We start from the raw sequence: 27,268 nt of genomic DNA on the forward strand, positions 1-27,268 counted from the left end.
GTGGTTGATGTGTAAGAACATCATCTGTGTGGGACAAAACAGAAGTTTAAACTCAACAACATGTCTGGATGTTTGTATGGCATTTAATGTGTTTGATTAACAAACACTTTCAGTGTGTAACTATATCTTGATCTAGCTGTTGGTGCGTTCTCATGCGTCGTTGCGGAAGTTAAAACGGGAAACTCGCCTCTCCTTTAAGTCATCGCTGTCTATTGTCCGGCGCTGCAGCAATGAGATTTATCGTCCTTTTCCTGTTGTTTCAAGGTAAGTAATTATACCAGCGCACCAGTGGATGTAGGGTCAGGAGTTGGGTGTGTGTGTGTGTTTGTGTGTGTACTCAGGCCAAGCTACATGTCAGAAAGCCACGCAGCCGTTGACTTTGCTCAAGTTGCCATCGCAACTCATTCTGTGAACCGTAAACGTTTGAGTCTGTCCTACTTTTTTTAGCTGGTCAGGGACGGGGGAAATTGGCAGAAACGCCTGTACATACATTTCTGTCGAGTGAGGGTGGTCACGTTTTCTGGTTAACATATTTTTGAGCACTAGCGTTTCTCTCCTGCGCAGGTGTAGTGAGATGTCAGCCATTTAGTAGCGCTTTTGTCTTTGTTAGAAACCTTGTTTGGGTTTGACCTCCACAAGGTGTTGTGTGAAGTTATTCTGCTTCTCTTTTATGTTTTTCCCCCCACTAAGAGCTTCGTTTTATTTCAAAACCAAACCTTTTCATCCACCTTCGGAAAGTAAATAATTGTAATGTTGACATGTAGAGCTATAGGTTTACTAGAGTATTCTGCTCAGCGCTTGTCAAAACCCTGCTTTCTGAAACGAGGTCCAGGTTTTTGAGAATATAATGTCTGTTTTAAAATGTAAAATATAAAACGACGGTTCAGGACATATTCTAAGACCTACAGAAGTGTCAGGCTTTACTTTAAAATTATGGTTTCTATGCCTGACGAAAGCATTTGGTGTGGGCTAAGTGTGTTTAAGATGTTTTAAAATTAAAACATGTCGTTGGTTCGATGGCTAGTTCTCATGATAAGCATGAAAAAGAAAAAAAAAGATATAGGAAATATTGTATACTTTATTCTCTGTGTCGGTTGTTTCTTAATTCTCAAAAGATTATCCGTGAAAAATGTGTGCAATTTGCATATGCATGAGATCCAGTCAGTGGCGCAACTACACATTATTCAGGTGAATGCGAAAACATAAATCGGCGCCCCCCCCCCCCCCCGCCCCAAGGAAGGAACGTCAGCGTAGAAAACATACGCTCGCTCCACCCCCCACCCCCCTCCACCCCACAGGCGAGGATACGTTAAGTGTGAAACTCGCGCTAGATTTACCTCATTATGTGCGTTAGGTGAAGGAGTACGGAGCCCCCCAGGGGACATGGGGAATTTTTTTTCTTTTGCGTTCCCTCGCAATACTTTTGCGTTCCCTCGCAATAATCTACTGATCGGTTCATGCGGCATAATTGATACTGTAAGCCTTTTTTACGGTGGAAGCCGTACTTTCTGCTTTAATACAAGCTTATAAGGTTTTTCCATGGACTACTGAGTTATTATCGCGGGGTAATAAGTCATCTGATTGTGTCTCTATTTTGTTCGTAGTCTGAATGGTTTAAAGCAGGGCTGCTTTCTGTGCCGTTCCATCTGAGCCTTAACAGACATAAACATGCAGTAAATAAATCGATTTTCAATCAGTTTTTTGCACCAAAGCGTTAATAATAATAACGCAAAAGTATTGCGAGGGAACGCAAAAGTTTTGCGAGGGAACGCAAAAGGAAAAAAATTCCCCATTTCCCCTGGGGGGCTCCGTAAAGGAGCGTAAGGCGCGCTGAAGTGTATGGGAAAACATAATCGGAGGGGGCGCCAAAACCAGAGGGGACGCCAAAACCCCTCCAGACGGGGTTTTGGCGCCCCCTCTGGTGCTGCGCCCCTATGCGTTGCATGCGCTGCATAGCCACTTTTTGCGCCACTGGATCCAGTAATAAAGCAGAATGTGTTTCCAGTGTGTATTTCCCTTTTTCTAAGAATTGATACTGATGGCCTTCCCTTTTTCTTTAATACAGGAACTTAACATTCCAATTCAAATGATATTTATAACTGCAGACTGCCAAAGAAAAGTAATCCCATGAACTTTTTCATATTTTATCAAGTCACAAACTTCAGTGCATTTTATTAGGATTCTAAGTCACAAACTAATACATAGCAGAGAATTACTCTGAACTGGAAAGGAAGTAACTCATTATTTTGAAAGTTTCTTGTACCCCAAAAATCTGAAAAGTGTGGCATGCATTTGTATTCACTCTGCTGACTCAATACTTTGTAGCCATTTGTTGCATACATGTGTGTAAGACAGTTTTCAGGCTCTTTTTAAATTCCACTTCAGAATTGGGCACTACTTTGAGTTAATTACATGCAATTCCAACAAAATTTTTAAAAACGTATAGCACCCTTATACACATAAACAAGCTATTTTTCTAGTATCTGTAATAAGTAATTAATTTAAAGTCTGTGTAATTTGAATTCATACAGACTTTGAATTAAGTCTCTGTGTCTTAGGGTGCGTTCACACTGCAGCCTAAAGTGACCCGATTCTGATTTTTTTTGACGTAATGCGACCTGTATCTGATCTTTTCATCACAGTCTGAACAGCACAGGTCAGATTCTTTTCGAATGCGGCCTATATCCAATGCGTATCTGATTCAAATGCGACCTAACAGTGTGAACGGCCCGTCAAAAAAATCCGATTTGACAAAAAATCGGAATTGGATCCCTTCAGGTTGCAGTGTGAACGCACCCTAAATTTGAAATCCTATAAAATAACAGCGGTAAATGAGATGATGTTTCAAGAATCCTATTTGTCATGAGCTGTCATCCTTTCCCAGAGATGAAACACACCCATGGAAGAAGCATGTCATGCATATATTTAGCAACTCTTCAACTGTAGGTGTCATAGGAGGTTATTTCCAATGACTTTTAGCACCTCCACGTATGATAACTTTATGCTAATGTGTTGAAAGATTAGATATTTCCTTATTTGTAAACCCCGACACCAAAGTATAACTTCACAAGTTGCTAAGCATTTCTCTCTTTTTTTTTTTAATTATCACATAAGAGTTCTTATAAAATTAGGCTACTACATTATTCTCTTAATATTACAACTTTATTCCCGCATTATTTCGACTTTATTGTTGAAATAATGCGGGAAAATTATTGTGTATTGTATAATATTATTGTATATTTTTTCTCATAATATTATGAGTTTATTCTTGTAATTGGATTTTCTTTTTTCTTAGCCTCAATAAGAAAAAAGCGATGTTAAGAACCTGTGTGAAAAACTTTCTTCGTATTAAAACTTGAGTCAGCGGTTGCACAAACTCTTGCTGAACCTCAAGTGATGGATTAGAAACATATTGATTCAAGAATCTAAACTTTTTGCTGTCTGATTGTTTTTTATTTAAACCACCAGGTCACAATGTCTTATAATTCTTCTACCAACATGGCAGATAGATGTTTAATGCAAATAATTGAATATTAATAACAATATTGCTGAAAACAGCGTCTTAGCCTGTGGAGTTGCGCTGTATTGGCACAACTTAATTCAGGTGCATAGAACCACTTAGATATTCAAATCACTAATCTTAAGTGTGTAGGACATGTTGATGATTGAAAGGAGTGCCATGTTGTAAGGGCTGATCTTTGTTCCATGGTCAGTGTCTGTTTTGATTTCAATGGTTAAAAGGTCGCCCTGCGATGGACTGGCAACCTGTCCAGGATGTACGCCTTTCGCTTGAAACATTCGCTGGAGTTAGGGACCAGCACCCCTCCTGACCCCACTAGGGACTTGGATGGATGGATGGATAAAAGGAAAGGTTGTCCTGCGAAGGACTGGCAACCTGTCCAGTGTGATTCCGCTGGAGATAGGCACCAGCACCCCTCGCGACTAGGGATAAGAGTGTAAGACAATGGATGGATGGTTAAAAGGTCTGTTTAAATGGTATCTGTTGAAGAAGGGCAATAGAAATAAGGGAGATAGGACCTGATCAGGAAGAAGAAAATTGCCTCACTGTGAGAAACATTTTGGGGCTTGCAAAGCCATCGGAGCTTTTATTAGCTCTGATGTTAAGCTCCGATGGCTAAGATTCTCCCAGTTAATTTCTCTTTGTGTCAGTCATGCAAATGTTCGTTCTGCATAGCTTAACCTTTACATCATCACTGCGCCCAAAACGAAGGTGTTTAAGTGTCGCAATGTTCTTTTACATGAGTGGAGATGAAGTGTGTTGCTTTGGTTTATCATGATAATGACAAGATGAGCAACATAGGCCAATTTGATAAATACTGGAACAACAATATTTCACCCCTCATCAACAGCAATGAGCAGTGGATTCTGGCTGAAAGAACAAGATGGAGTAAGCCCTCGTCTCTCTGCCTGGTCTTACTGGTGGTAGCGGTGGTGGCTGGTGTGGGTGAACTGGTCATTTACTGCTCTCTTGTCTGCCTCTCTTTGGTTGCATTGGTGTTTTAAGGAAATAACTGCACCTTTCTTTTTATGAGTTTTTTTTTATGCTGGACAAACAATGTCCCTTGACATTGACAGAGAAGTGAGAAAATGTACTCTTGTATAAAAGAAGTCGCCCACTTGTTTCACTTCCCAAAATTCTACATCTTCAAAGAGCATGTACCAATCCGACCAAACTTCTCTAAGTTTTGAAACCCTTAGACCAGTGGTTCTTAACCTTTTTTGAGGTACCGAACCCCCCAGTTTCATATGCGCATTCACTGAACCCTTCTGATAAATACAATGTCGCCTGCGCTGCTGGAAACTGCGTCGCTTCACCAATTGGAATTACAGAAATTATAAAACTAGGCCAACTAAAAAAAAAAAAAAAAATACTGTTTTTTTTTTCCCAATATAAATTTTAAAAAAGAGACGCAGAATTTATTTGATATTTTTTGGCACTCTTAAGGAAAAGGTCAGGAAGAGACTTTGTTCAGTCGGCCCCCCACATTTGTTTGCATGCGTTTGCTTGTAATTGACTGTTTTGAAGAAACTTAATCTGCTGACCCATTTTTGTTTTGATTAGCACCGTTTGACTCTGATCTTGATTGCTTCAACTTAATTTAGAAGCTTGTGTTTTGGAAGCATGGTGCTCCCTTTTTGTTCCTTTTGGTTTTTGAGTTTACTTTAGATTGAGTTGTTTGGCTGTTTTTGTTTCATTACCGATGTTTCACTTAACCCTCTCTAATTTGTACTGTGTTTTTGTTTGTAAAACCACCCTTTTTTTTATAATAAATCATTTTAAGTCTCACTTGTTACTCTGGACACTTCTTTATGTTATCGCCCAGGGCCAGGGGCGGTCGTAACAATTACACTGATGCCTTTTAATTTTTTCCTCCAGGGCTGCAGGTTAAAGTTCTTGGCCAATTCAGCTCCACAACCACAGTCATTGGGTACGTAGGTGAAACCATTACCTTGCCAGCCAAAGCCTTCAAATCATGGACTCTGGCTAGAATTGACTGGTCAATATTGCACAACTTCACCTGGATTGCAACATGGGACCAAGAAGGTATAAATACTGAACGTCGCCCAGAATACAAAGGGAGGCTCTCACTTAACACGACAACAGGTAAAAAGGAAATGGTCTCCTGATAAGATGCAAATAAATGTTGATTTCTGTTTACAATGCTTTCTGTGTTTCTACAGGGGATTTAACGATGCGAGATCTTAGGTTACGTGACGCCATGCATTACAATGTGGACCTCCTCAACAGTTCAAATTACAACCAAGTAAACCGGGTCTATCTAGTAGTGAAAGGTAAGTTGCATTTCCTTAACCCGTTTTTTCTATAATCATTGCATCATTTTAGATCATGTCATTTTGGATGTTAAGTTCAATTGTTTAAAAAAATCTACTTTTTTTTTTTTTTTAATTCAATAACAATTGCAGAACGCCTCAAGAAACCGACCATACAGCTCAACCAATATTTCACAAAAAGCGAAAATGGCTGTGTTTTGGTGCTCAACTGTTCTTCTCCTGTTACCGGCGTTGCCTTCTACTGGGAGATCGAGCCTTCGTGTGATCACTGCAGCAACAATTCTTCAAGTGACACTTCAGAGCTTATCGCCTTTTTCTCAACAAAACCAGACTCTGTAAATCTCACCTGCATTGTCAAGCGCGAAACGGACACCGAATCAAACAATTTGATCTCTAAGATTAAAGGTGAGTTTGTTAGTCATCATCAACCGTGGACAGAGAACGTTAGCATTAAGCCAACATTTTCGGTTTAAATGCCTAGTTTGAGATCCACCACTGGAATTATTTTTCAGGCCAATAATATAATCACAAGACCTTATTTAAATCTACCAATGTAGATGACATGAAGTCGCATCACTTTTTGGTTTGGTGTCACTACTACATAGTCCCCGCAACCCAACGCATTCAACATTGTTTAGTTGGAGGGTTGCTGGTTCTGAACCACCACAAGTACTCAATTTCTAAATTAAAATATATTTGTCCGCAAAAACTGCAATGAGAAAAAATTCTTTGTCATTTGCCTGGAAGTCAGCTTCCCTTTCATTTATATGAGAAATTCACTATAAAAAGCCTGAAGGATTAAAAAAAAAAGCCAGAAGAGGTTTGAAATTAGTATGTACAATTGAAACCAGAAGTGTAGATTTGTATAAAAAAAGGTTGACAGCTTTTTGATACTGAATCAAGATTATTATTATTATTATTATTATTATTATTATTATTAGGACTTTATTTAAATTCAAAGCTTAACACGGGGTTGGACATTTTGAGTACATTTCCACATGCTTCTAAAAATGGCTCGTTTACATGACAACAGCGACCACAGTCTTTCACACCTGCGTTTTAAGAAACCAGCTCCGAGTAGAACTTTTCTGGAACACCTCCTACAGAGGTGTGACGTGTACAGAACAATGGCGGACAGCATGGTGCTGTGTTGTACTTAGCCTGTTGAGTTGAACATAACTTCAGATCAGGAATATATGTGTTAGATGAGCACTTCTTCATGGGAGACGGAGACATGTTATTGTTTAGAATGAGGTGGAAGCTAAGGGTGAAAGGGGCGCATGCGTGTTGTAAGACATCATAAAATCACACCGCCATCTAGTGGCCCGGGATGACAATTACACCTGACTCAAGCGCTGCTTTGTCTTCATGATTAGGGTGTCGGTGACCGTCTGCTGGACATCTGTCCAGTCAGACAACTGCTGTATGATTACGTAGGCCTCTAGCATAACCTTTCTCTATTAAAGATAATTTCTATTCGTTTAAGATTTTTTTTTCAATAAATTGGTTTGCTGTTTTTTCATTAAATCTAAGTGATAATCATCAAAATGAACAGAAGGAAACTTGAAACACATGTATAATCTGATATTCTGGGGGTAATACATCTATGAAGTTTTACTTTTTCAACTTGAATTACTGGCTCGAGGTTTCTGTCTGAAATGGAGACGCTACAGTCTTTTTACAATCTGAATGTTTCAATATGTGTTTTTTTATGTTTTATGTTGTATCAATTGTAGCAATTTGAGATCTCTGTAAATGTAAAGTGTGTGATAAATAACATATTGCTTTAATTACAGTTTAATCAAACGTGTTAAGTTTTTTCAATTAAGCTTTTAGTAGAAACTACTACACTGTTTAGCATGTACTTTTACACATATTTTACACTGTTTTATGATTATCTCTGCTGTTCTTCCAGTACCAATGGTCGAAGTCAAATCCAATTGTGGCTACATGTTCGCTTGTGGATTCATCACTGCATTTCTGATTGGGATGGTGGGGATTTTACTTTACCAGTTTAGAGGTGAGAGGAAAAACATTCCGATTTTTCACTTAATTTGAATGCTTTCTTTGTGACACTCATTGAACATGCAGACAAAACTATTTCAATGGAAGAGAAAAAACAAACTAAACCAAGACATTAAATTTGTTTTCATGTTAAAACCTTCATAGCCCAATGAAGAAGGTCAGATTTAAATTAAGGGATGAAACAGAACTGCAGTGTTACCAAATGTAGAGTGAATGGATACAGAAGAGAAACAAAAAAAATCCAAATCATTTTGGTTTGGTGAGACAGTTTCCTTAAAGTTACAAAGAGAAAAGTATGCATAACAGAGCTCAAGTGTTTTTTTATTTATTTATTTTTTTTAACCTCATACTTTTTTAAGTTGATCTTTTCTGTTTTAGTCTCTAAATTTGTGTATTATGGGAGTTTAAATATGACATCCTACAGAGTCGCTCCTCAAAAAGGGGAAAGATCAGAACATATAAGACAGGAGATAGCTGAGATAGCTAAAATGAGCTTGGCAAAAAATTTTTTACTTCATTTATTGAAATGAAATATTTGAACCTTCATATTTCTGTTTACATTTCCACTAAAAGGTTACTTCTGAAACACATGTATGACACATGAATAGTCATAGTTTACATTAATATTTTTAATAGTAAATACTGTTTAACAGAATTAACTATTTATTCAGTCACCAGGATTGTGAATCCCTTTCAAAAAAAAAAAAAAAAACAAAACTTTTTCAGATTGACATGACGTGCTGCCTGAGACTTTTCTGAACTGAAACTGTTTGGGGGATTTCAATTTGGAGTTAGCATGTTCCTCCTTTGTTTAGGTTTTATTTGTTCTCTTAAACAATGGACCTGAAGAACTGGTCGTCTTGCCCCACCTAGCGTCTGCGTCAAACAAGTGCAAAAATCCTACAGTGGCAAAGTGGTTTTTAATAAAGAGGGTCTAAGTTCAACAAGACATGCTGCAAACTCTGCTTTAAAATCTCTGCTGCTAACCACCCATAAAACAAACAAACAAAAAAAAAAAACCTCTGGTCACTGAGGAGTAAATCCCCACCAGTAATTAATTAATTCCAGATTTGTTTGACTTATTTACAATAAAAAATATTCTCTTTATGGTTTTGGAAAGTCTTTTTGACTTTTTCAATTGAACATGTTTGTTAAATTAATCTGAAGAAAAACATTATGTGGCCATGGAAGAGCAAATCTTTACAAAAACGTTTAAAAATTTCTTGATTGATTTTTACATATTTATGAGAAAAAATTCGGCACTTGTGATTTTTAAAAAAAATGCCAGAAGTCCTCTATAAATGAAGTGGTAAAGTTAGGCAAGGCGTCAGTTATATCTGGAGACTCTAAATCGGTTCCTGTCTCTTTAAGAAGCTCCTATTCTTTGACACTCCCCCTTCAGCATGTCATCACAGCAGTGCTTCTCTTTAACGTTGTTAAAGGGTTAATAAAGGAGCGAGGTTGTGAAGACTTCCTGAAGGCGGAGTTTCAGACAGAGCAGGAGTTTCTTAAAGAGACTGTGGCCCAATTTTAAAGCATTAATTTACAACTTTTCTTTTCTTTTTTTTTTTTTTTTGAGTCACATTAGGTGTGTATTTATAGCATTTTATAGCACCTGAAGATAACATAACTACTTTAAAAGAGACACTATATGTCTGTGAAATACATAATACTGTTCATTTAAGTACATTTTATGCCTGTCTATCTGTATTGGACTGAACTGTGAATTGTAATATCTCGTAATTCACTATTTATGTTCAACCAGACTATATCTGTTTCTGTTTCTGGTTTGACCAGCCAGACATTGACACTGTGTTTTGATTTTAGGTAAGATAATCGAAATATTCCAGCAGCATGTAGGACCAGGTAATTTGCACCAGACGGGACCCAAAGTTCAGCCGGAGAGTGTGACTTTCTGAAAATAAAAGTCCTAAATTTGACATGGTTGTTTTAAAAGGAGTAGAGTGCTGTTCGGCTGTTTAAACAAAACAAAACAAAACAAAAAAAAGATCTATTTTAATATTTCTTTTCTTTTTAAATGTTAACTATAGCAAAGAAACAATGGTTGAGATGAACAGTAGTGAAAACCTTTTACCAGAATAACATAATCACTCAAACTGTAACATTCCGTCAGTCCATTCATCTTTGGTCGGATATCTGAGTTTCAGATATTCTAAAATATTCATTTCACATGTCTGGTCTACATTATCATGCCTGATTTCTCATGTTTTTTTTTTATATTGAGCTTTTTTGAATTGAGAAACTGCTGTGTTTTTATGGTCTCAGGGAATAAATTTTATCTACCCTACTTACTGTCACCACTTGATGAAATAAAACATTTATTGCACCCAAATGATGCAGTATGGAGAAGTCACATATTTGCATATTAAGTTAGCACTACCCTGGGCTGGCCCACGGTTGTATGAGCACATATGCAGTATTTGATGTGGGGCTCCACTTCTTCATAATGTCCCGCAGCACTAGCTGTGTTTCAGTGCAGATTTGCTGGAATCTGCCAGAGAGGGCCGAGTTTAATTGGTTGACCATAAAGGTAATCAATGGTTGTTGCTTGTTGGTTGTAGCTCTGATGGATTTGAACATACACAAAAATTTTATTTATCAGATTTTAACTTGAACACAGCAGCAAGACAAGACTTGACTTTCTCTCAGGTTATGCATTCTTCATGACTTCTGCTGCTAATACTTTTCATATTCCTTTTTCTATTACATTTCTATTGTAACATTTTTCAATGTCTCTAGATCAGTGTTTCTCAATTCCGGTCCTCACGCCCCCCTGCCCTGCATGTTTTAGATGTTTCCCTTCTGCCACACACCTGGATTCAATATTTTGGTGATTAACAGGCTTCTGCAGTACTTGAAGGTCATGCAATCATTTGAATCAGCTGTTCTGGAGTAGAGGCACATCTAAAACATGCAGAGCAGGGGGGCCCGAGGACTGGAATTGAGAAGCACTGCTCTAGATCCATCTAGATTCCTCTTATTGTCGCATTTTTATATGAAGAGAGAGAGAGAGACAGATATATATATATATATATATATATATATATATATATATATATATATATATATATATATATATATATATATATATATATATATATATATATATATATATATATATAAAATATGCGCGCGCTGATTTGGCCTGGCCAAACTTCCATTGGATAATTCCAATGGAAAGTACGACTGATGTCCTGTATTCTGTTTATGGCAGAGTCCAGTCCACTGTGAAATTTTTGACAATTTCACAAAGATTGACTGAAAAATCTCTCCATATCATCCATTCATCATCAGATCCTAAGAAAAAAAAATCATGATCTAGAACTTGAATTAGTTTTTTTTTTTTTTTACATTGATTAATGCTGTTATTGAGAGATGTACCTGTAAATTGCCTTATAAATGCAATTTTTATTAATTTATTTTTTATATGAAGTATACATTTAAAGGCTAAAATATGTGAGCCTTTAAATGTATAAAATGAAGATGGCGTTTATTTTCAAAATATTTTTTTATTCTATGCTAACATCTGCTTTTTGTGACTTTATGTAAAAATCATAATGATACTTACATGTGTGACTGAATTTCAAAGATTCCATGGGTTTTTTGTTTGTTCCAAGTTATTGTGTGTCCATGTCTGTCCTGTTGTTTCCAGGTGAATGTCAAACAGTATTTTACATTTGTTAAATAAATGCTTTTTATAACTCTCTGCTTCTTTTTGACGTTAAAACATAAATAAATATTTAAAAGAAAGTAGTCTTCTTAAAAATCTAGTTTTATTTATTCCAACCACCCAAATTGGAAAGAAAAACGACTTTAACTTTTACTCTGTAACTTGACAGGTTTATGCTTTGATTGATGAAAATATGCCAATGATTAGCATCGACTTAATATTTTATTTATATCATACCAAACTTGGACAATTGAAACCAGAAATTCAGACACACCAAATAAAACAGCAAACTTTATTTTTCCCCTCACGTCTGTAATTAAATCAGACCAAACTTCTTTTTCTTTCCTTTCTCCTTTTTTTGGCCAAATTCCACTATATGACAGAGAATATGTCAGATTTATTCATGTCTTCAAAGTCGGATATTTAAATACTGAATGATTACTGTCTCTTTAAGGGAACTCCCAGATGGTGAAGTCATGGAAACGTTGGAAACCTCTGATTGGTTAGCTGACATGTTTGCGTTAACTGTAGGCAGACCATGAACTCACTGCGTTCTGGTTTGACAAAATAGAAAAGTCACAAGAAATCAGACAAAATGTAAATTTTTACTATGATACAGATGGTTTAAAAAATAAATAAATAAAAAAACATAAAAAGCAGACATACAGCTGAATGACAGGCAACACAAGTGAACTTCAAGACAAACATTTGTATAATATACATTTTTATTTATATCATCTATATATTTACAAGATGTACAAACATATAACATAAGCTACAGAGCCCAGTTGCACCTTTAAAAACATAAAGTTATACACATTCCAGCATAAAATTAGGAAAAAACATGGACAATTTTTAAATGAACAATAATCCATTTTGCAGATCGTTGTCCCTAAATTAGGTTTTATAAAATCTAAATTTTTCTTATTAATTTGTATATCATCCACCGACATGTGACATGTGTATTATTTTAGAATTTGACTAATTATCTTAACCTTTCTCTCTTTTTGTTGCTCCAAAGATTGAGAAAATGGGCACTTTTTGCTTTATGTGTTAAAACTTCACACACATGAATACATAATTCCCACAAGTCTGAACTGGAAGTGATCCACGCCACTGAACAGCCATCTTGGTAGAAGGTGCAAAACATAGATGAACTACGGCTTCCAGACCAACAAAATGAAGGTACTAAAAAATTTTATTTGAGTAGTAGTTTTAATGTACTTTTATTGTTTATTAATTAGATAGAAACAAGGCAAGAGCTAGTTCTAAGCTTGTGGGTTGTTTATTGTCATAGCAACGCCATAACAACTACCATTACAGTTAGTTATGATCTCTACCAAGATGGCTGACAGCTACAAAGTTCCCCAAAGTGTTTTGTCACATGAGAACTACATATCAATTCGATGAGTAACCAAGAATACTATATGGTCACTCTGGAGGAGCTACAGAGATTCACAGGTTGAAGAGTCTGAATACAAATTCACGGCATCCTTTTCAGAACATGAATAATTTTCCACCCACTTCCAAATTATTCGCTACTTTGTGCCGTTTATCACACAAATCTCAATCGTAATGTGACAAAATGTGAAACAGATCAAGGGGTATGGATACATTTCCAATGACTGTTTGTCTTTATCAACTAAGAGACATGTTAATTCCAGGTCTGAAGAGGGTCTGACATTATATGTTGCATATTGTAAATGCCAAAGCGCTCATTGACATGAACAGGTATAACGTGTAACTTGGACAGCAAGTGTTGCAGCAAGATTGCCCACCATCTTAAAGTTGCTGAAAACGTCGCAAAATTACTCTCGGCTCTAATGGTTCCTCCATTACACAGGAACCATTAAACGCCACCAGGTGTTTTCTGACTTTTTTTCTGAGGTGCACCAGAATTTAAAGGTTCAAACCGTCTAGGAAACCTCCTGGTACGGAGACACTGAAGCCTTCCTCATCCGTTCAATCTGTATCTTGTCGTAGATCGTCTGAGGCTAAATGATTGGGAGAAAATAAAAAATACATTTTAGGGTTTCTCAGTGGTGGCTTAAGATAATTTTTCCTGCAGCTTCCAATGGTTAAACAATTCACTGAAAGTGCTATGAAGGATCATTTGTTCTTACAGTTCTCAATACACTGAAGCACAGAGAACAATTCAGAACTAAGATATCTACAGCAGACACCAGTTAAGTGGATAGTGAATATGTGGTGTTCTGCTGTTTATTTAAACTTTAAAGCATATATAGAACAAGATGGCTGACAAACACATCACAATTTAAGCATTTCATATCAATAAATCAATATTGGTAATTATTGATTAGATTTTTTGTTTTATATATCTGAAATACATCCAAACTGGTGACATGATCTTCAATGTTTTATCCACAATTTCCTCTTGAACTTTTGACTCCATCTTTGCAAATGTATTATTATTATTATTATTATTATTATTATTAGATAATACTAAAAAAAACATAGAGATGTTATACAGCGGTGCTAAATGCTCACATTTGTGTGTGTGTTTTTTAAGTACTATTTTAATTATTGGCATCATTTGACGGTTCACCTGTGGGGGGCGCCGTACAGCGATCCTAAGCTTTAACAGGCTGGTGACGCACCAGAAGCGTGTGTGGAGCTGCTGTAGCAGCTCCGTTTTGTTTAAGAAAAAAAAATAGAAAAGGAAGGAAAGAAAGAAAAGAAGCGCTCGAAGGCTTCTAAAAATATAAAAGGGAGTCTTCACCTTGGGAAGGACCAACCCGCAGGCGAGTGTCGGGGTTTTGGCTGGGCTGAAGTTTCTGTTGTGTGATTTTTTGGAAAGAGGTGACTGGACGCTAAAGGACTGTTGGACCGGGGAGTTCACACGTCTCCTATTACTAACCACCGATAAAGTCATATTTGGTGTATTTTTAGGAAAAGTCAGGGGGAAAAAAAACTATATCTAAAGAAAAATAATAATATTACGATGGGAAGAGGGCTGCACAGTGGCGCATTTGGCAGCAAGAAGGTTAGATTCCCGGCCTGGGGTCTTTCTGCATGGAGTTTGCATGTTCTCCCTGTGCATGGTGGGTTCTTTCCGGGTACTCCGGCTTCCTCCCAGTCCAAAAACATGACTGTCAGGTAAATTGGTCTCTCCAAATTCTCCCTAGGTGTGTGTGTGTGTGTGTGTGTGTGTGTGTGTGTGTGCATGGTTGTTTGTCCTGCCTGTCTCTGTGTTGCCCTGAGACAGACTGGCGACCTGTCCAGGGTGACCCCGCCTCTCGCTCGAAACGTTAGCTGGAGATAGGCACCAGCACCTCCCGACCCCACTAAGGGACAAGGGTGTAAAGAAAATGAATGGATGGATGGGGAAAAAAAGCTACTAAACTGAGGGTCTGACGGACGAAGGACTCTGCGGGCTGGAACGTTAGCTCGTTGAGGAACTCTGAAGCAACATTGAAGGTAGGCCCCACCTCATGTGTGTTCCGCCAGGTGCCTGTTTTGTGTATTGCTTTTTCTCTTTTTACGGGAGTAGAGCCTGTTGTTGCGGGTAACCAGCCAAAGAATTTACATTTGTGATTAAGAAAAAAAAAACAAGAAAAACAAACAATGTAAACCGACTGAAACCGACAGACATGCCCCCCCCCCTTTGTGCTGCTTTCAATGGGGTATATGCCACGAGAGGTGGTGACGTATTTCCGTTTGAATTTATTCCACATAGGTTGGTTCCAGGTCCTGCTTGCTCCTATTGTTCTTGGCCGAAGCTGCAAGATCTGTACTATGAAAAAGACGCAAAACTTAAAATATCTGTGAGCTGCTGGTACAACGACTGAGTTTTGTGGTGTGCCGTTGTTTCCAGTAATTAGTCGGTACCATCCAGTGCTTAGTTTTTTCATTTTCCAGCTGATATCAAGGCGACAGCGCCTAAGTAGCCAAAACTTAGCCACTACAGCTAACACGCGGTTTGTAGCTGCCTGCTATTTCAAAGCTTGAGGATATTGAAGATCCAGCGTCAGAAATGGGAAGATGGGGGATATAAAGGGAGTTGTACTTGTTTCGTTTAGTGGAATAATTTGTTGGAGGAAAATAATGCCGGAGGAAATCCACTGCAACGGGAACAGGCTGAGAACAGAGGCAGCGATTCGGCACAAGGTAAGTCAATACGTGTGTGTTGATGTGCGTTTATGTTATATGGAGTATGAAATTATTTTTAGGCAACTCCTTAGTTTTTGTTTATGTGACAATTATATAAAATACATTTAACATGCAGTCGGAGCGATACCGAGCACTGTAATTTAAAAACAGCCGAGAGCAGCAATGCTCCAAACCACACAAGAAGTCAGTCAGATTAAGGTCCAAAACCTTCGCTTTACATCCGTTTAAGTTGCACCGACCCACATAAAAAACCCACAGAACAAATGGTGCAAATCACTTATTTCCCGAATCCCGAATATATGATTATCTACCTTTGCTGTTTCATAATTATTATCCACGTTAGAGTGAATTTTTCCACTTGACTGCTATAATCTGTTCTTGCGTTACACAACGTAATTTCTCTTTTTTTCCCTCTGAGATTCTGCTTAGAAAATGAGGTTATGAAGTTACATCCTCCTGCTGCTTTTTGTTTTTAAAATGGTTAACGGTTACTGTGGGCAAATCCAGCAAGGACCAAGTGAAAAACTCCATCTGTGACCTGTGCACCGGAAGCAGGCTATGTGGAAAAAAAATGCGGAAGTGCTAAAACGGAAGTCCGTGGCATATACCCTATTGTTTACCGGAAGTGAAAATAGGCGAACGAGTTAATTTCCTGTCGCGAGATGGAATTTACTTTTACTCAACAACAATCACTGGTGGGGTTTTTTTCATAAGCTGTGTTTTGCGAGGAAAATATTGCAACAACCACATGTTAAAAAACATTAACTTAGATGAAAAGAAAAGTAATAATCTGATATCCACCAGGGGGAGCTATTGGACCACCTAACTCGCGCACTCCTGGGTCACCGCTGAGGTTTAGCTCTTACCATCTGGTGATCCGGGCTGTTTCTGGCGTCAATAGTGTCGTACAGAGAGCAGGGCTTATCGGAGGGACCCTGCAGGTTTGCATTCGCATGTATTAAGGAGAAATAAATCCTCAGTTAGGAAACAATAAATCACTGTAAACATTTGCTCATTGTAAGGCTTGTGTGTACTTACAACTTCAGATGAAAAATCTGAGATATCGGCATAAACTGTGAGTTCGTTTGAATCACTGCCTGTGTAAAGAAAACAAAATTACAGAAATGACTCAGTGGCTGGTAAAAAGCCACAATAACAAAGTAAGAGAGAGAAAAAAAATGGCACATTAAAGAGTTTCTTACCAGACCATCTTCTTTTGCAGAGACATCCGCTCACCACTATGATTATAATAATGATCAGTAAACCTCCTACTGCTGCAACGATAATCCAGACTAGGATTGGGATTCCTACAATTGACAGCAGATTAACAATATGTCATGTTTAAAAAGAAGCAAATAAAAACAAGCAGGAAAATAATTTGTCCAAAACTATTTTAAACAATAAATCCCGTTATTTATCTTACCATTTTTATGCAGTGTGATGTGTTTGGTCAATTATATAAAATTATGATTAAGATGCAGTGAAATTTGTAGCTATAAAGTGACAAACTAAAAAAAATTCAAAAGGTTTCGATATGTTTTAAAAGCAATGCATTTTTAGTATGAATGTGCTGCTTTTTAAAAATAGTTTTAACTAGCTATGACGTCAGTCATAGAGTGAAACTGTGTGTGTGTGGGGGGGGGGGGGTGTGCTGGATTACTGCCGACGACATATTCGCGTTTGTACATAGAATTTTACCCAGAATGCAAATGGAAAAGAGTGAAACGGTGACTGGTACTGACTAGTATATATTCCATTGAGGGAAACTAAGTTTCATATCTGCTCAAGAGCCCCCTTGGTGGTTGAAGAAAAATCCACATATATATGAAAAAAAACACTGAATGCCGGACCAAATGAGGAGGCGGACCAGATCCGGTATTGTTCAGGGGGCCAGACCAAATGAGGAGGCGGGCCGGATCCGGCCCACGGGCCGGAGTTTGGGGACCCCTGATCCACAGCATGTTGGATAAACCATAAAGTACATTTCTAACTCTTCTATGATTTTTGTCTGTATTATTACCAAATATTGAAAATCATCATTACTTTATGATTCAGAAAAGTTTCTTAGGAACTGCAAGAAAATTAATTTCTAGTCTCTGGATCTGAGATTTTCTGTGTTTTGTGGACTTGGACCTTTTATAGAACTATACATCCAACAGATTTACAAAATAAACCGACTTGTTCTTGTTGTCTTCAAACATCTCCTTTCTGAACATACCTTCATTAGACCCTGTGGGTTTTGTGGTGTTGCTACATCTCAGTGTTTCAGATGCTAACTTCTCACTGACAACATTGGAGGCAATGCAGGTGAATATGGTGTCGCCATCTTGTGGTGTAATGTTGTATTGCAGCCTGGGGCCGTTACTTCTTTGGTTTCCCACAGTCCAGATGTAAGTGACGTTGCTGTGAGGATTTGCTTTGCACTCCAGAAAAACTGTACAAAATCCATTTGGTCCAGGCTGAGTGATGTTTGAAAACACATTGGGATTTGTGGATATTGGCTCTAATGTGAAAACAGAGGGAAGAAGTGTAACAGTCAGTAACATTATATATGCATTTTATTTGCAGAATTCACACAGTATTTGCTCCTTTAATCTTAGAAAATTCAGAAAGATGTCATCAAATGATGAATTCCTTTTAATTGATGCAACCATAAAATTTGCTTTCTATCAGTAAATCCTGGGAGAATCTCCTGTGATCACTGTTTGGTCTTAAAGCTCAAGCACATTTAGATTCTGCAGCAGGACAGTGACCCCCATAAACATGATATAAAAATTCAGATAAAGCTGGGTTTTTTTTTACATTGATATATTTTCTAACAAGTATTGTGTTCTTCATTTTGAAAACAGTGTATTAATCAATCCGTTCTTTAAGAATTCTACACAAGTTTTCTTTCTTGAAAAGATTATTTTTGATTGATTTGGATTGAAAAGAAAAGTATCTTACCGTGAACTTGCAGAGTGATGAAGACTGAACCTGGATGGTCTTTGACCTCTGTGATAAAATTAAATTCACCAGAATCTTGAAGAGTCAGGTCTCTTATTGTTAAACTAAAGCTTGTGTTATTGAACTTCGCTCTGTCCTTAAATGGATTGTTTGTAATAACACCTGAACCTTTGTGTGCTACTGGTGAGTCTCCATATTTCCATGTTGCCCTGGTGACGCCTTCAGCTGGTAAATTTGATAAAAGCTCCACAGAATCTCCAACTTTTTTGTGAATGACTTGTTTTCCTTCTGAAGCCTCCACATCTGAAACAAAAAACAAAGAGCATAATGTTATTAATTCATCTAAGTGAAACATTTAGATGTTCTGTTACATACAATTTAATGTTTACAGTTTTTTAAAATGTCCGTAAGCAGTTTCCCAGCCATTACAAGATGTATCATAATCTGCTATCAGAGCTCGAACTCTTAACAATTACATTTGTTGAGGAACCACAGGGTACAGGATTTGGTCACATCACCTAAAACCAACTGAATGCATGTGACACATGAATGCAACAGCAGGTGGCGGTAATTCTCTGAAGGTATTCTCTGATTTCTATCTCACCGAGCTTAGAACACTTTTATATGAAGTGCTTAGTTTTTTTTTTTTTTAATGGAATTTAAATGTTGGCTTTTATGTCAACGGACCACAACATGAAGTTAGGATTTTATTCAAAATTTGGAGTTTATGTTAAATAACTTAATTCTAATTGGTAAAAAAAATATATCCAGAAATTACAGTTTTGTAAATTAAGCAAAGCTAAACTACGTTAATAACTGATAGTTAATAATGTCAAAGGCTTTTAAAACTTTATGATTAAAATTTTAAATGATTCGTTTAAGGCTCTTTGTTATTTATTATGATTTTGTCGCCTTTCTTTTGTGTAATTTTTTAATTAATGTGTGATTATTTGTTAGTTTGTATTATGTCACATGTAATTTTTTTTCATGTTCATATAACTGATCTTTTGTCTTCTGTCAATTGGCTCCCAGCATGTCCAATTGTGTTTGTGCCCTGTTCATATTTATGTGATCAGTCTGGATTCTGCAAAAGGGGGGGAAAAAGAGAGTCAAACATGTTTGACTGTATCATAAAAACTAAAAACTAACTTTTTATGATACAAAAAATAATAATTTCCTTGGGGGTTTACAAACAAACGGTGCAAAATTGTGATTGACTGACTTGAATTGTTTGTATGCATCTCCAGAACATAGTCATATTTATGTTGGTTTGAACAGGGGTTGTAATATATCGTATTTCATAACAGTCATCCGCCTTTGTGTTAGAACAGAGAGGTGGATGTTTGAACTCTGGTCGGGTGCCAAGAAGGACACATTGTATACAGCGCTGTAGAAAACTATTAGTTTTAGTGAGTCCCCTCTTGTTGAAGAGTGAACTCACTTCTGAAAACATTGCCACAAATACAGATTGACACTAAAACACCATCCAAGTGCAATGTTGGTAATTGACTGAGGAGCAGTTTGCTGATGAACAAAGTTTCTCTCATAACATGGAGCAAAAGTTGATCAGGGTTTAAAATCTGGAGAACTGAAGAATGAGTAAATTACTTAAATTTAGTTCACCAGTCCACTGTGTGTTGGAACAAAACGAAGATGATTGGAGATTTAAAAAGAAACAGGAATACTTCAAACATTATTCCTTTCATAAGGGAAGATGTTTTTTAAATAAGTTCTCACTTCTTCCTACCCCATTTTGAGCATGATATGTTAACTGAAACAAAAAAATCTGTATTTTCTCTTCTTTCTTATGCACTTCTTGTTACTGTGCACTATTTTATTTTTATATTTGTATCATGTTCGAATAAAATTTCATTTCATTTCATTTCAAATATCTCAATGTTCTCCTAGACAACAGACTGCTCTGAACATCAGATAGTAAAGCTTTATACAAGAAGGGACGGTTGTTCTAGAAACCTAGTTCCTTCAGTCTTTCAATGTGCTGTAGATCTACTATAGATCTATTGTAGAGAGTATGCTCTGTTCTCCCATCACCTGTTGGGTTAACGCCATCAGTCAGTGGCTTAAAAAGGCTCAAGAAAATGATAAAGAAGGCTGGCTCTGTTCTACAGGCTGTTCTGAAGATGGTGCAAATACATGTATTTCTATAATCAAAGAACATCATGGAAAACCCTTTTCATCCTCTTCACAACAGAGCTATAAAACATGTAGTATATTACATGCACCGTTGCACAAGTTCTTATGAAGAAATGTTTTAAGTTTAGTTATAGGATTTCTAAAAATCAGCCAAAGCAACATTAGTTCATCCCACTAACATTGGTTCCCACCATTATTAATGATGAAGCTCAACTAAAAACAAAACGTAGCCTCTGAATCACATTAATAATGAACAGTCTGTTTACTTATTTTCACTACACTTAATGAAGTAACCAATATAAAGAAGATGAAGAGAAATAAAGCTGATTTTACTGATTTCTGTATCTGCAGGTTGTTCAGGTGAGCAAACAAACAGCATTCACTCAGTAACGTATTATCTCCAAAGAGTCGGTATTCTGTCTGTTCAAGCTTTCAGAAAATGATGTAAAGTAACATGTCTTGACATTTAATGTACATTTAAATTTAAAGGGGTAGTGTTATGTGTTTTTCAGCCACTGTGCAATTTAATGGTACGATTAGTAACTGTTACCTGCAGTTGTTATAAAATATCAAATATGGCTTAAAAGAAATTTAACTTCCTAATTTAACACCGTGAAATTGGGCCTCTGTCTCTTTAAGAAACTCCTGCTCTTTCTGAAACTATGCCTTCAGGAAATTGTCATAAAACAAATCAACCCTCTATAAATGCTAACAACTTTTTTTTTACCGGCATTGCAATAGAAATGGCTTGTGTGACGAGCTCAGCTGATGTGCAGTACAACCAGGTGTTTGCTAATTGCTGCTGGCTAGTCTGTAGGAGCTGAGTCGGTTCGTGGAGGAGGGCTGCTCTGTGAGACGGAAGCTTGGAAAACGCAGCTTCAAGGAGGAGCTTTGTCCTCGAAGGCGGAGCTAGGTCCACCCAGTCGTTTTGCACAGCTGAACGGTTGCCACGGGAGATTATAGGATTTCTCAAACATGCATGAAAAAATCAAAGTAACACTCTCCGGGTCCGTTTTTGATGAGGGAGTAACATTCTAACATGATGTAAAGCTCAACAATGTTTACTGTCCAGAAGACTGCTCCTTTAAACAAGAACATAATTATTTTATTAGACACTTCTGTAATAATATAAAGGGAATTCTAGTCTATTTTTTGTTCAGCAGGTCATGTGTCTCATCAGTATGCACACAGAGCAAAGTACTTCTCCATTTAATAGGATCAAATTTGTATCTGTCTGTTCTGTGAATTTCTGCTGCTACAACTAGAAACAGGGCTGAGCTCTGAACTGCAGGTATGACACTGCATCACACGAAGGTTTATTTAGAAAAGATAAAAATGATAAAGTTTTACCAGAAGAAATCTTTTAACTATGGTTTATATCGGTTTTAAGAACTAGCTTAGGTTTTTTTTTTATTTTTAACTGTTTGCAAAAACCTCTGCTGCTACAAGAAGGAAGTGTAATCAAACACTTGAAAACACTCCGAGGTGTTTTTATCACATAACAGCAGAAGCTACACGGCTTTACTGGTGAGTTCCTGTTGTTGGACAAACAGGAAAATGTTTTAATGAAGTGATCAAACTTCTTATAACACGTATCATCAGATACAGAATAAGTCAAGCCGCCCCCACGCTGATGGACATTTTAAAACTGTAGATAACAAGATTTCACTTGACAAGTTAATGTCTTAAAAAAAGTAAAGAGAAAACAATAAGACAATATTACTATCCATCAGAACGGCTTCTTTGGCGGGAAGTTAATTTTTACTCAGAATCTTAGATTTAAAAGCTTCAAGTAAGAAAGAAATATTAAAAGATGCAATTACTTGAATTGCTTTGCTGAGGTTGGAAAGTTGTAGATTTTTTATTACATTCCCAACCCGCAATATATCTACCTTTCATGTAAATTTCTGTAAGTCAGAAATAAACTGTTTATTTGCTCTCTTTGCATTTCAGTTCAACATTCCTTAGTGATCATATAAGTTAAGTGCTTGAGAACATGCAAATACAAGTGAATAGCATGTTATATATATTTTATTGCTACCAGCAGTTAGCAATACCTTGTGATTTAGCATATTAATCAGCTAATCCATCTGTTTTTTGTACTTTTATACACTTAAGTTGGGCTTGAAATCTCGACGTCTGACCTCAGACGTAAATCACACATTGTTAGCAAAGCCCAGCGTTTGTTTCTGGTTCATTGTTGCCTGCTTTATGTTATACATGGAGACCTCAAAAGATCTTAAAGTTCTCAAAGATCTTTAAGATCTGTGTTTGCTTGAACAAGCCGTCTACTGGGCTTCCGGTGCTTAGGGGCCCCTACAGCGCTGTTGATGCAATAACCTGACAAGCATCAGTGCCAATGTTTCTTCTGAGTACCACTAAAGATTCGCCAAGTACCATCTGTGATGCCTCAACCTCAGTTTGAGAACCATGTTTTGGTTGCAGGAGGATGGAACCTCTCTTTGTATTCAGTGGAAAAATCTTTATTACTATTACAGCCATGAAGAGCTTCTCATAGCTGCTGCTAACCAGTTGTTTTCATCTTTGGCAATGAGCTCCAACTCTTTGAGGATGGAAAAACTCTTTGCCGTCACCCTAATCTTTAGCAACATTCAGAGACGATCAAACTTAAATAAGAACTGTGGCTGGGGCCGTGTAGAGGAGGCAGGGCGACAAAGACTGTATCCTGAAAACTGTCAGATCAGCAGTCGTACCCATGACTCTCGTGACCATTTCTTCTTTTATCGCTCTGTGTAATACTAACACTTGTACTGAAAGTGAAATTTGACATTGGATTTTCCTAATTGTCCTAATAACTACACTTAGCAGCATTAAATATATCACTCAATGTGTTCAATGAATTTAGGTTGTTTTGAACTGAAACAGAACAATCAAACTAACCTTCACTGAAAAACGAGAGCACTTACTCCAACTTAAATATATTGCATTAATTAGTCCCAAATATCCAAATTAAGTCTATCCAAGCTCATTTATTAAATTGTCAAGTTAAATAAACGTAAATAAATTTAGCCTGACGCTTCATTCAATTGCCTGTAACATTTTTTTTTTTTACTTGGAGCTCCATTCTCACTTTTTTTTTTCAACTAGGGAAAGTTTTCAATGAAGACTAAAGAAAAACGGACGCATGAAAGCTCGATCACTAGCTTCCACTTTTTGAATAAATTCATTTGCATGTTCATGTAACGGCCGACTTTGCATCATTTCCCTGGAAAACCGAGACAAACCACAATCTGTGCCCTCGGTGGAAAAGTTAAAATAAAAGTCTGTATCCGTCTCATTTTCGGTCAGCGTCAGTGCTTTTGGTGGAGAACACACAGGAAACACCACCGTTGCTTTTGCTCTTGTTTCTGTCTCATACTTTTATTTAGACACACACAAAAAAGAAAACAGCCGACAACTGAAGCGCAACAAATAGCAGGTAGAGCTCTGAAATGTGGCCTGACAGAGCAAGCACGCAAGATTGAAGAAGTGAACGGTATTTCATTGTGACCTACAATTTGAAGAAGAAAGCCGGAAGTGACAAAAAGAGAAAAGATGATCTATCTCCAAGTTGCAAAAGTTTCCATGCATATGTAGCAGGAAATCTGCCAACACAGCGACACAGAAACATGCAAAACTTGACCCTTAATATTCAACCACAAGATGCCCAAAGGTTATAGCTGCCGCCTCAGACAAGGAGGATAAATTCAGATCGTCACAGATCTTAGTGAGAACACTAATTTTCATTGGGATGTTCCAAATCCCAAATTATTATGCAACTTCAGTTTCAAAAGTAGACAGGAGTTAATATTTTAGGAAAACCTTCTTAATAACATCTTATATTGTATTGCAAAATCTATTACGAAAAACAATGCACTACGAGGAAAGAATAAAAAAAAACATTGAAGAAACAACACCTCCTTTTCCAAGGAGGTATGCAAATATCCCGTTCTAAGGAACCGAATCGTAATTCTTTGTCAAAGTCACAACTACAGAAAACCGGGAGGTCGATCACCATCCATGGCAGTAAACATGAGGGGCAGACCAGGTCACGTACCGTGGCGGGAGACCCCGAGAAGCAGCGCGGCCGTGTACGCGAGAAGGCAGCTCAGGCAGCGAAAGCGACCACCAGCCATCTCTGTGGGGAGCGGAGCAGTGTCTGTTTCCTCTTCTGCTCGCTGCAGTAAGCAAAGTTAGAAAAAAAAAACTGAGGGAGGGAGGGAGGGGTGGAGGAAGCTTCCGTAAATGTAGAGCATGAAGCAGGTTGAGTATACAGAGAAATATCTGCAAACACTTTAAGGTTAAAAAAGATCATTTCTTTCAATACAGTTTCTGTGTTTATTATTTTGTTCACTATATCACCATGCAAATTTTGAATTTGATGAAAGCAACAAAACCAACCATCCACTGCAATAAATGCTAATGAGCCGTTGACATCGCTCTGGAGGAAACATCTCAATCAGATCCCATCACCTCCCAGACCTTCATTTTGTTTTAATTATTATTTGAAGGTAGACTTGCTGGTCGACCTGCATAGGTTATGCAGACACCAAAGGTCACAAACTGATGGGCGGACATTGTCCTTCCTGTTTGTTTTTTTTTGTTTTTTTTAACACCATGAGTGATGATAGTACAGTGTAGCAAAGAATGTAGCCACAGACATTCACACCACATGTTGGACTTTCTGTATGTGGTTTTTTTCTGAAAAGCTATGTGTTTTTTTTTTTTACAGCAGATATAATATTACACACAGCTTCTAAAAAGTTCCACTTTTGTCCCATCAGTTCACAAGATGATTTTTGGACTAATGGGCTTCAGGTCCTGTTTGGGTGAACGATGAGTTTCAACCTTCGTAACTCAGATGAAGATCTGAGTTCTGGCCCAGTTTCTATCCTACTGCTGAATCATGATCACTGAGTTTATCTGAGGTCTGCAGGGCTTCAGATTTTTTTTTTTTCGTGAATTATTTTGCGACCTCTTGCGTGAGTCTTCATTGCACTCTTGTCAGCCACTCCCGAGAAAGTTCCTTCCAGGTATTTCCTGTTTGTGGCTAATGGTTCCTCATTGTGGTTTAGTAGCGTCCAGAAGTTTTAGAAAGGGGCGTTCATTTGTTACGATCAGGAAATGGTGCGTCTTTTTCAGACTCTTTAACCTGTTTCATGACCACGAAGAGTCTAAAAACTAATTTTAGGGTTTTGAAATCAATCCTGTATCGCATTGTTAAGCAAAGCCAGCATCGATGATATGTGCTGACATAAAAGCAGCATTTTTCTTTGGCTCTAGTGGTCTTTATTTGAAAGTGCTTAAGACAGGAAATTAGGTAAAGAGTGAGAGAGAAGATGTACAGCAAAGTTCACTTGACCTGGAATCGAACCTGCGAGGGCTGCATTGAGGACTATGGCCTGCTTATGTGGGTGTTGCTTAACCTCTGCATAACCACAGCACCCCGCACACAGCAGCAGTTTGTACGGCCTGCTAGCAACGAAAGGAAGACTGATCTAAATCCTTAAAGAATATAAGTTAACCATCTTGATAAAGGCAGGAATTAGTTGTTTCTTTTAAAGTCCTTAGGGAAGCAGACAAACAAATGTAGCTGTAGGAAACTTGATGTGTTTATCGAATCTGAGGGAGGAATCAAAAATCACTCTAAGACTTCTAACAGAACACTGAATTGTGCTGAAGGACCCAGAGAGCTAACAGGATATGTTGAATAGGGTGACTTCTGTTTGATTAGTTTAAATGGAGAAAACTTGAACATATGTCATCCAAACAGTCCAGTAAAGGCCTTGATGAATAACTCGTTTTAACTTTTAAAGAAAAATAAAGCTGAACCACAGTGGAACCAGATGTTATATTTTTGAAGGACAGATCCTAACGCGAAATATACCTTGAGAACAAAAGAGGGGCCAGAATGGAGCCCTGCGGAACCCCACGATAAGGGAATACGGGTTTATTTTAACCAAGAAAGTTCTATTTGTCAAATAGGATTTAAACAGCTGCAAAGCAAGTTCCTTTAATATCTAGATAACGTCAGAGACTAGATAAGAGAATGTTATTATCTACGGATCAAAAGCAGCACTCGAGCGTACGAAGAGGAAAGCAGCAGATTTCCCCAAATCAGAAAACAAACGAAGGTCAGTAAAAACCCTGAAGAGTGCGGTTTCTGATCTGAGGTGGACTCCTTTTAGGACCTTAGACAGAATCGATAGTTTGGAGATAAGTCAGCTATTTGCTAGTACTGAACAGTCTTAACGTTTTGAAAGCAGGAGAGAAAGTTATTCCAAAGCATGTTATATTTTCATGGTGACAACAAACATAAGAGACTATTAGTTCCCAACTGGCGTGAGCACTGATCTTTTCCACTTTGTCAAAATAAATAAATAAATAAAATGCTGTTCTGTAGCTAAGAGCTAAGCTAGCTCAGCAGTGCAAGCAGCCTCGTGAGCTCTACATGTTTTAGTGAGATACGAAGACCTAATCTAACAGTTTATATCAACAACCACACAG

The 27,268-nt window shown here is 37.5% G+C and overlaps 2 protein-coding genes across 3 annotated transcripts; one reads left to right on the forward strand and one right to left on the reverse strand.

Moving 5' to 3' along the window:
• The first annotated feature begins 23 nt into the window (after positions 1–23).
• Positions 24–11,561, forward strand: LOC106933417 (SLAM family member 9). 2 transcript variants are annotated; one of them, XM_088016274.1, is made up of 6 exons: positions 24–264; positions 5,399–5,626; positions 5,704–5,814; positions 5,947–6,219; positions 7,730–7,834; positions 9,667–11,561. In XM_088016274.1, exons 1-6 carry the CDS (start codon positions 231–233, stop codon positions 9,756–9,758), a joined length of 843 nt encoding a protein of 280 aa, XP_087872400.1. In that variant the 5' UTR covers positions 24–230; the 3' UTR covers positions 9,759–11,561. The 2 variants fall into 2 exon arrangements, with proteins under 2 accessions (XP_087872400.1, XP_087872399.1); XM_088016273.1 differs by lacking the exon at positions 24–264 and adding an exon at positions 4,294–4,408.
• Positions 11,562–12,237: 676 nt separating this feature from the next.
• Positions 12,238–24,927, reverse strand: LOC106933416 (CD48 antigen-like). Its single transcript, XM_088016272.1, has 7 exons — positions 24,819–24,927; positions 18,608–18,910; positions 17,880–18,164; positions 16,864–16,968; positions 16,700–16,758; positions 16,528–16,596; positions 12,238–13,524 (listed from the first exon to the last, which is right to left on the reverse strand). Exons 1-7 carry the CDS (start codon positions 24,895–24,897, stop codon positions 13,447–13,449), a joined length of 978 nt encoding a protein of 325 aa, XP_087872398.1. The 5' UTR covers positions 24,898–24,927; the 3' UTR covers positions 12,238–13,446.
• Between the last annotated feature and the right edge of the window lie 2,341 nt (positions 24,928–27,268).

The sequence above is a fragment of the Poecilia mexicana genome, unplaced genomic scaffold (assembly GCF_051168715.1).
Source record: "Poecilia mexicana isolate PSO_F unplaced genomic scaffold, ASM5116871v1 scaffold_18, whole genome shotgun sequence".
Classification (NCBI taxonomy): domain Eukaryota; kingdom Metazoa; phylum Chordata; class Actinopteri; order Cyprinodontiformes; family Poeciliidae; genus Poecilia; species Poecilia mexicana.